This window comes from Gadus chalcogrammus, chromosome 12 (assembly GCF_026213295.1).
Source record: "Gadus chalcogrammus isolate NIFS_2021 chromosome 12, NIFS_Gcha_1.0, whole genome shotgun sequence".
Lineage (NCBI taxonomy): Eukaryota > Metazoa > Chordata > Actinopteri > Gadiformes > Gadidae > Gadus > Gadus chalcogrammus.
Window position 1 is genome coordinate 1,172,942 of NC_079423.1, and position 10,621 is coordinate 1,183,562.

Genomic DNA, 10,621 nt, shown 5'->3' on the forward strand with positions numbered 1-10,621 from the left:
GGACTAAATCTCGGCAAAGCCGAGGGCTGCGTTCCCCAGATCATTCAGTACACAAGAGACTTTCTCCTACAGTGCAATTCTAAGCCACTGGACCTAAACCTACTGCAAAGTCACCATCAAAGGATATGTTCTCACTATACACAACGCAAACGTAAACGCGGAAAGCAAGGGGGAATTAGACAGAGGCTAAAAAGAATGAAAACACGACTACCCCTGCCCACCTGTTTGCTCATCAATGCTCAGTCCCTGAGGAGGAAGACGGATGAACTGACGGCAAACGTAAGGTACCTACATGAATATCGGGGCGCCTGTGTGTTGGCGATCACAGAGACGTGGCTGGACAGTAACATCCCGTCAACCGAGGTGGAGCCGGACGGCTTCACTGCCTACAGAATGGACCACGATCAAGGGATCACTGGCAAGTCGCGCGGCGGAGGAGTGAGCCTTCTCATTCGGGACGACTGGTGCCGGAGTGAATCAGTTGTAGTGCGGGAGCAGCTCTGTACTCCTGATTTTGAGTTGCTCTGACCCCGACCCAGCCTCGTGATCACCCGCACCTGACATCTGCAATCAGGAGGATCACCAGGATATCTACCCCAGTCTTCCAGCCGATCGTCGTTAGTTCTTACCCTGTTGAGTAACTTCCCAATTCTATTCCTAGTTCTAGTTTACTCGTGTTCAATTCTGCGCATTCCCAATTCACTTCTTTCTCTCTACCAGTCATCAACATCACAACCATACCACAACCCTGCTCTACTGCCGGATTACCATCGTCGTGGAATCGTCATGCGTGACTGTCGGTTCACCTGCAAGCCTAGCCGACCCATCCAACCCCGTTTCGGACCCCCTGGCCCGTGGTTTCAGGATTACCCCTAACGGACGCAACCTTCTGCACTAACCTCGATCAACCGTGGACTAATAAACTGTTCTACTGTTTCCGCTTTTTCTGTGGTCATTTGTGCCGGGCGTTTGGGTCCACCCAGTCTTGAGCCGTAACACATGGTGACTTATGCTCGCAACCAAAGCAGGTTTTGGGAGCAGGTTTTCAGCTTAAGTCTACCCGGAGATCGGCTACTTAAATCGGCGTGCGCAGCTTCCTAGCCCCTCCTCCGACAATTGCGTCTCCATTTGTGGGTGTTCCCGTGGACCTCGGCGCACTTATCATACAGGCGTCTTTCCGGAGACAGAGGATTTTTCGGGACAGAACCAATCCCTTGGCATTGTCTGACGATATTCTTTATGAGAGATACAGATTCTCATCAGAGGGTATTCGTTATTTGATCGTCCTTGTTGGACCGTATATAGGCAATGCTACACAAGGAAGCTGTGCACTTACTGTTGCGCAGTGTGTCTGTGTTTCACTGCGATTTTTTGCCACGGGCCCATATTTTACATGCAGCTGGTGATGCAGAACATATTGGCAAAAATACGGTGTACCGTGCTATTTGCAAGGTTGTAGCTGCGCTCAATATTTTGTTTAATATGTTTGTGGCGTTTCCCAGCTTCTTGCCCAGTCAAATTGTCAAGGAAGGATTTTACACACTTTCAGGTAAAATAAAACCTCCTGAGTGGAGGTAGCGCGTCAGTCTTGAATTTCTACGTGCGGGATTCGTCTCCCAAGTGATGTGCACTTATGTGCGGATGCCAAATGGCCTGGCTAGGTCCATGACTCCCGTATTTTTCGGGAGTCAAGTCTTTGCCGACTGTTTCAGCAAGGTGTGGCGCAATACACAAGATGACTAACTGTAAATGTTGATTAAGTCACTGATGACATTATGTTCTTTCTAATAGGCCGTTATGATGGAATTCTTGTTGGGGACAGAGGGTATGGCTGCATGCCGTTCCTAATGACACCGTACGGCGACCCACACAGAGTCAATCGGAGGCCCGGTTCAACACATGCCGGGTGAGGATAGAGATGACCCTTGAGGTAATCAAGGCCCGCTGGAACTGCCTCTGTGGTTTGAGGGTCAAGCCGGAGAGGGCAAGCCAAATCATCACGGCATGTGTGGTGCTCCACAATATTGCAACAATTCATAAAGAGAGAGCCCCACATGTGCCATTGGTGGCAGATTATGTCGTGGACCCCATCACGGTGGATCATCCCACAGGAACGGCGGTCAGACGGGCCATCTCTAACCAGGTTTTTGGTTACTTTTTTTGTTTCATTTAGTTTTCCTCTCGGAAAGATGCGTTTTGTTGTTTTTTTTAGGGCTGGGCAAGCCCTAAAAAGCGTTCATTTTATTTAACAGGATTAATCAGGATTAATCCAAATTGACGCACGTTCTCTTTTGTAGCCTATTTTTTTTCATTACGATTTTGCAAGGTCTTGCCAACAGAATGTCAACATTCATATCAGAAACGATTTTAGTTTAGTTCCACTTACTTTACATTCAATTACACTTGAAGGGTCCTAAGTGACAGCCTGTTTACAATTCCCTAATCTGTGGTGTTCCGTAAATGTCATATTCAACCCACACACTGAGTGCAGTGTTTCCCCCAGCACTGTGTTGTTAAGGCGGCCGCCTTATCAACAATAGGGCCCCGCCTTGACTACCAATGTATATAAAATAAAAAAAAATATATATATATATTTTTTTTTAATTATTATGCATTAACAAAGTAGAAAACTCTCGTAGGGAAAGAAAACATACTTCCATCAGGGGTAAAAATAAAGATCAATAACGCATCGGTGTTCACAACAATGGTCGTGACATCAAGCTCTTTTAATTGAATTTAACCAGGGAGACCCCCCCCCCCCCCCACTCCTTGACATTTACTGGGGGAAACACTGGAGTGAGTCAATAAAACTCTCTAGATCACTTAAAGGAGCATTTCACCGGTGGAGGCATGAATATGTATGGAAATTGGGTCCTATATGTAGTCGAATAATAAAATAAAATTCTAATTTGGGGCCGTCTTGACCGAGGAAAGGCAGAAAGGGACTTTTTGGCGCTTGTGGATTGAAGACAACAACTCCCACCATGCACCACGATGCACAGCTTCGCTTGCCACTCCCGCTGATCTAGATCTCCTCCTATCGGACACCTCGCTGTTACATCTACCAAGCTGATACCGCAAGACTGCTTGAAAATCATTTCACACAACATTTCTAGTGAAGAGTATTAGTTGGTGAACTCAGTGAATTAGTCCTCGTTTGTATTTCTTTCGAAATGGTGAAATTTTGCATGGTGCCATCTTCTTTGTCAGTTCCTATATCCTCCGCCATTGTACTTCAGTTTTATCAACAGCCTCTGTTAGCTTAGCTTCAGATTCTGTGGATGTTAGTTTCTGCTGGTGAAGTCCCACCAGTAGTATATAATATATCCCCTATATAGCGATTTTCAAAACAAGTTACATCCGGTAACCTGTAGGGGGCGCAGGGAGGCGGGTCTATAGTGGTATTATTATTATTGCCTGTTTGTTCAATCGAATATTGTCCAGAGTGTGCTTGTAGAAAGGAATGTATTAGTGCATGTGCGTGCGTGCGTGTGCTTGTAGGTGCTTGTGTTTTGGTGTGTGTTCCGTTTTCTCCCCACGGAAGGGGTAACCCTTCCGTGTACAAAGGATATTACTCAGTATTCCACTTTTTTTGTTTATTTTTCACAAAGGGAAAGCAGGTAATAAATCTGGAAAATAAGGAATGCAACGTTTCACTTCTCATGTGCATAACACAAACATCACTTGCATTCATCAAAATACAAATATATAATAATAATTCATAATCATTAATGTACATGTTTCAAATGTCACTTATGCGCCATATTCAAATCCTACCGAACAGCCTTTGCAAAGGTGCATCTAGTCTTTCTCCGCAATAGGAAACTACAGCTCCCAGAATGCCCCGCGGCAAACCAGGAAGTACAGCACCCATGTCAAATGCCGGCCCCTGCGATTCATTTAATCGACGTTCATAAAACTAAATAAAACGAACATGGCTGGACAAAGATGGGACAGCGACGTTTACAAGTCCAAATGGCTTTATGTACTTGAAATATATATATCGTTTTAACTTTGGCAAAGTGCTAGGATCTACCGGAGCATAGCGCTATTGCGTTATCTTTAGACAACATAGCAGACAACATGAAGTAACAACATGAAAGCAGACAAGAAAACAAGAACTTAAGGGAGCTTACCAAGTGGCTGCACACCGGGTCAAAGTTATTTACCAATGATACAAATCTTCCGCCACCTTTTTATTGGGTGAACACCGGTCACATGGACCCACAGCACACTGTTCTCTTAAAGAGGCACTACACCATTGGGCTGCCAAGCCTCAGACGTTTATCTATAACTTAAATAAGTAAATAAGAAATAACAAGACTACAAAAATGGCAGACCTCCACAGAAAGCACAACACCTCCCACTTAAGTTGCTGATCTTATGATCCAGGCAACTTACCAATATCAATGAAAAGACCCCTTAGTGACACCCTTCTTTTTTTTTTTTTTTGGGAATTCTTTGTAACCCTTAGCTTTGTCCATGTGGAAGTGTAAGTGTCCAATGTCCAAGTCAATCACATCCCTTTGGCAGTTGTGTGGTGCACTGCCTGGGGATGTGCATGCTCTTACCTCTTCATGAGTGAGCAATGTGATGGGCATGGTAATAGCGCTAGGCTTGCACCAACCAGCCAACAAGGGGTAAGGGTGGTGACTGGGGTTTGGGCAGGTGTGTGACAAGGGGATTGGGCGGTGTGCAGAATGAGAGGGGTTCAGGAAGAGGCGGGTGTCATGGCAGCTGGGGTGGATGAGTTTGGTCCTCCACCGGGAGAAGGACCACCAGCCTTCTCACGTCTCTTCTTATAACTGCCATGGGCAGTGAAGAACTCTTCTTTCGGCCACCCGCCACGGAAACAGGAAGGCCAGCAAAAGTTGCGATGTCGGCATCCCTGACGATCCCTTTACTATCAGGGTAGACTTTCAGAATCCGACGAAACTGACCTCTCAAAGCGTTTGGGTCAGCAATCCAGACGAGGTCGCCGACTTTGACGTTCCTCTCTGTCCGGTGCCACTTGTGTCGAACAAACAGATTTGGGACAGCTAGTTCTCTCCACTTTGCCCAGAACTGGTCCACTCCGATTTGAATAGCCCTTAGTCGACGCCAGGGATGGGTCTCGAGGTCAAGCCCGCTGGTGTCTCCTCCAAGCGATGCTCGACCCAGTATTAGGGAGTTGGGTGTTAGATACTCGACCGAGTCTTCCTGTTCTTGAGCTCTGGCATCGATTGGACGCTCGTTTGTCAGGTTGGCTGCCTGATAGAACAGAGTCTGGAGTTCTCCCCATGTGAAAGACTCTGTAGCTCCTCCAAGGCTCGTGAGCGCCCTCTTCAAAAGCTTTACAGCAGCCTCCGCGGCTCCATTTCTGTGGGGTGCATCTGCAGGGTGAAACTCCCACTTCCACTCGGTCCCGTTCTTGGCGGCTACATCTTCCATTGGTGCAGCCTGCAGGCAAGCCAGGTGTTTATGCAGCTCACGCAGAGACGCCTTGGCGCCAACAAAGTAGGTGCCTCTATCGGACCATAGTTTCTTTTGATGCCCCCTCAGAGCAATAAAGCGGGAGTACGCTTGGAGGAAGCTTTCTGCCGACTGGTCATCTGTGAGGTCCGCATGGACGGCTCTCGAGGCCATACAGCAGTAAACAATGCCCCAGACCTTCTTGCTTGAATGGGCTTGCTCTTTTGGTACGCTCTTGAGGGAGATCACTCATTATTTGCCGGCACATCTCGGCTCTTTGCCTTCTGCAGGTGAAACAGTTGCACCTTCTTAACTGTCCTTCGTCCCTGCATGATCCAGGCTTTCCTTCTTGTCCGTAGAAGGGTAGAGGCGACACCTTCGTGGTTTTCCTCATGTGCCTCCATAGCCAATAGGCTTGCTAGCCACGACTGGCATGGGATTAGCGGTACAGCCACTCTGTCCTCATCCCAACGTTGGATTCTCCCTCCGCAGAGAAAGAGTCCCGTCTTTTCCTCCTTCTGAACCACCAGGCGATCCAGGGTTGTGTCTCGGAACTTGACACCGTCTTGAGCTTCGAGAGCTACATCTTTGAAAGCTGTTGCTCTTTCTTCCACAGACAGTCTTGCCTCTCACTTTGACTGAACTGGGGCCTGGCAGTTGCCACCCAGACAGATTTCCAGTGCTCGTCTTATCCAGGCGATGGTCCCGCACAGCCGTGTCAGTGAACTGAACCTTCGGGGGTCCACAAGGCGCACAAGCGCAACGCTGGTTGGGCCCTACCATTTCCTGGGCTGGGCTATTGCTGTGACAAGGGCCGAGAACGCCTTCCTCCGAAGTTCCCCGATCTCCTCAGTGACAGAGGGGTTGATCTCTCTGGCGGTTTTCACAGGCCAATCTGATTCAGGCAGCTTCAAAAATCTAGGGTCTTCCTGCCAGACTGATCCCTCGGCAAGCTCCTCAGGGGATGCTCCCCTTGTGATGGGGTCGGCGATATTGTCTTGTCCTTCGATCCACCTCCAGCTGTCCACTGGTCCGGCCTTTTGGATTTCTCCAATCCGGTTTGCAAAAAATGTCTGATAGCCATAGCTATTCTTCTGGATGGCTCCCAGGATTGTCTGACTATCGACAAAATGGATCCACTGTTCGACCTTGATGTAGCAGTGCTTCTCGAAGTATGTCTTCAGGCGGGTTGCAAAGACAGCCCCACAAAGCTCTGCTTTAATGACATCCCCTTTCTGGGGCCGTATTCACAAAGCATTTTATCTTACCGCTAGGAGTGCTCCTAACTCGCGCTAAAACATTTTACGTAGGAGTTTTTTCTTAAAAGTTATTCACAAAGCCGCTGAGACCTACTCTTACTAAGGATAAATCACAAAGAGTGAACTAAGAGTGACGCGCCGTTGCTATGGATTACGTCAATTCTCGTGCACGAGTTTAGAAGCGGTCAGTTCGGTGATTGGTTGTTCAGACGAGCCCACTGAATCACCGAAAAACAAGGAAATAGCCTAGGCTAGAAATGAATTCCTATTAAGTAGTTATAGTGCAGTTAGCAGAATACACGCATGATGACAATTTTGTGCAGACCACAATGACGTTGTAGCCTGCACGTTCAAGAGAGAGAGAAAGCAAACAATAAAAATACGTAAAATCTAAAAGAAAATAAATGTTACGAACTACCCAAGTGTTGACTGATTTGTGCCAAGGTGTTTACCTAAAATGTGTTTTCAAAGTGATCCCTAAATGCCAGTCCACTCGGTTCCACACGGCCAAATTCCTTGTAATGTTGATCGCCATCATCATCATCATCATCATCATCGTCTGGCTGTGGAATGTTCCTCCGCTTGCAAAGGTTGTGTAGAATGGCACATACAGTGATTACTGTGCTTGCCCTCTCTGGGGTGAGGCGTATTTCGCCGTGGAGGACATGAAACCGACGTTTCATCTGCCCAATTCCTCTCTCCACAACATTTCGTGTATGTTTGTGTGCTCGCAAAGAGCCAATACGATGTGTTTTACGCATAGGACTAAGTGTAATCTGCGTAATCACTTACATGTTACACTTTAACTGTGCTCCCGGTTGTGGATTAAGGTAGGGTGTCTAGAGCCACGTCTTGCATGGATAGTCACTGTCACCCAGCAAGTGACACCCAACTCCTACATCTCAAAAAGCTGCCTCAGACCGCTCACCATTAAAATGCGCGAATCATGGGTAGCTGAAGATCCAGGCCACTTTGCAACAACATCCAGTAGGCTATGTTAAAATTTGCATCAAAAACAACCTGCGTGTTGATGGAATGCACTTTCTTCCTATTTACGAACACGTCCTCGTCTTTTCATGGCGCAATTATTTTTATTTTTTATAAGTTATATATATTTTTTTATAACTTATAATTTTTATAACATTTTATTTCGGGACTAATCGGATTATTCCTGTTAGTCGGGGATGTTATTGCATCGCGCATTAACTCCACAATAAGTTGAATACCCTAACATTTCGTCTCGCAGGCATTTTAAGATTCTTTGTGAATAGGTCTTACTGAGTTAGGAGTCCTCTTGAGGACTTTTAAGCTCTCCTAGACTTAGGTGCTACTTTTAGTCCTAAAGTACTTTGTGAATTGCTCTTAGTGAAAAAAGTTAGGAGTCCTAAATTTAAGAGTGACACGCCCATTATTTTTAGGAGTTACTCCTAAATTTGCCAGTTAGCCTTCCACCGGTAGTAATAATAATAATAATAATACATTTAATTTAGAGGCGCCTTTCAAAACACCCAAGGTCACCTTACAGAGCATATAGTCATCATACATATTTAAAAAAAAAACAAGACATTGTGGAAAAAATAAATAAATAAATAAATAAATAAATGAATAAACATAAGCAATAAGAAATAAATAAAACAAAAACAAGACAAAACAAAACAAAAAAACAATCAAAACAGTGATCAGTTAGACGTTGTGTGCGAGTTTGAACAGGTGAGTTTTGAGTTGTGACTTGAAGGTTGTAATGGTGTCTGACTGTTTTATGTGTGGGGGGAGGGAGTTCCAGAGCCTGGGTGCTGAACAGCTGAATGACCGGGCACCCATTGAAGTGAGTCGTGATGTGGGGATACATAGTAGTCCAGCAGAGGTTGAGCGGAGGGAGCGGGAGGGAGTGTATTCTTGGAGGAGGTCGCAGAGGTAACTGGGGGCTAGGTTGTAGTAGTCGGTCATGTCTCCTCAGAACGTGGGCAGGCGTGTTCTTTTAAGACTGATCTGTGGTCTGAAGCCGTACACCCCGGGATGCATGCCAGGGATGCTTTGTGGTGGTGCGTATGGGAAGTTCGGAAACGCAGGCGCTGCCTCTTCTCCCCCGTCAAGCTCATCAGTCCGCTTCAACTTTTTCCAGCTCTGCACCCAGTCATGCAGTCTGTTTCCCAGGTTGTATAGCTGCTGCTTGTACACTGTTGTCTTGGCTTCAGAGACAATGGTTTCCCATTCAAGCACCTTCCGCTCGAGCATGCTGATCCTCTCCTCCAGGCTCTCTCTCTCAGGACTTGACAGTCTTCCTCCGGCAACTCCTTCACGTCAGTGTACTCAACCTCGGCACATTTCTCCTCTGCACCGTCGGCGTACAGTTTTATTTCGACGTAGGCGAATTTGAACCATAATGTCTCCTTAGCGAGCCGGAGCGTGTCTGTGTATGTGTCAAGGCACTTCGCCGTTTTCTCCTCTGCATGAGCTGCTTCTTCTTCTGCCTTTTCCACTTCTCCCAGAGCATCAATATATTCGAGACCGGTATCGTGCACCTTTTCAAAGTCCACACCAAGTGCTCTGATCTCGTCAATGAGTGCCCTTTTTCCTAGGAGATCTACAGTGAGGGACAGCTTCTTCGCTCTCTTGCTGAAGAGGGCCTGTGCTGTTGAGCCATTTTCCTTTTCCCGCACTGACCAAGGTGCTGTTCCACAGAGGGGTCTATTCGGCCTATTCCTCTTCCTTTGGTGCTCCTTCACTGGTCAACGCTGATAGGGCGGTGACAGACTTGGCTCTTGGCTTGATGTGCTCAGGCCGTTGATTTATTACTGTTCTGTTTTCTCCCCACGGAGGGGGAACCCGGTGTACAAAGGATATTACTCAGTATTCCACTTTTGTTTGTTTATTTTTCACAAAGGGAAAGCAGGTAATAAATCTGGAAAATAAGGAATGCAATGTTTCACTTCTCATGTGCATTACACAAACATCACCTGCATTCATCATAATACAAATATATAATAATAATAATAATTCATAATCATTAATGTACACGTTTGTGTACATTAATGATTTTGTGTGTCGTCACTTATGCGCCATATTCAAATCCTACCGAACAGCCTTTGCAAAGGTGCATCTAGTCTTTCGCCGCAATAGGAAACTACAGCTCCCAGAATGCCCTGCGGCAAACCAGGAAGTACAGCACCCATGTCAAATGCCGGTCCCTGCGATTCATTTAATCGACGTTCATAAAACAAAATAAAACGAACATGGATGGACAAGGATGGGACAGCGACGTTTACAAGTCCAAATGGCTTTATGTACTTGAAATATATATATCGTTTGAACTTTGGCTATTAGCAAAGTGCTAGGATCTACCGGAGCATAGTTCTATTGCGTTATCTTTAGACAACATAGCAGACAACATGAAGTGACAACATGAAAGCAGACAAGAAAACAAGAACTTAAGGGAGCTTACCAAGTGGCTTCACACCGGGTCAAAGTTATTTACCAATGATACAAATCTTGCGCCACCTTTTTATTGGGTGAACACCGGTCACATGGACCCACAGCACACTGTTCCCTTAAAGAGGCACTACACCATTGAGCTGCCAAGCCTCAGACGTTTATCTATAACTTAAATAAGTAAATAAGAAATAACAAGACTACACAAATGGCAGACCTCCACAGAAAACACAACAGTGTGCTTGTAAGTAGTTCTTTGACCGCTGCTATATTTCGGATATCATGACTATGACAATGTGCATCTGTTGTCTATATCTGACTGAATGAATAGTATCTCAATAGTGATATTCGGAGATGTCGATGAGGCTGTGAATTGGGAAGAGGATTAGGGCCACACATGTAAAAAAAAATTAAGTTCTGACTTTATTCTCAGAATTCTGAGAATAAAGTCAGAATTCTGACATTAATCTCAGAATTCCGAG

The 10,621-nt window shown here is 45.9% G+C and overlaps 1 protein-coding gene across 1 annotated transcript; it reads right to left on the minus strand.

Annotated features, from left to right (window-relative positions):
- Positions 1-3,622: 3,622 nt before the first annotated feature.
- Positions 3,623-10,168, minus strand: LOC130393629 (uncharacterized). Its single transcript, XM_056604332.1, has 2 exons — positions 10,153-10,168; positions 3,623-9,612 (listed from the first exon to the last, which is right to left on the minus strand). The coding sequence occupies exon 2, from the start codon at positions 5,623-5,625 to the stop codon at positions 4,729-4,731; it is 897 nt and encodes a 298-aa protein (XP_056460307.1). The 5' UTR covers positions 5,626-9,612; positions 10,153-10,168; the 3' UTR covers positions 3,623-4,728.
- Between the last annotated feature and the right edge of the window lie 453 nt (positions 10,169-10,621).

Excerpts from the sequence above, each read along its gene's own strand:
- LOC130393629 (XM_056604332.1), bottom strand. The coding sequence starts at position 5,625 with ATGGCCTCGAGAGCCGTCCATGCGGACCTCACAGATGACCAGTCGGCA.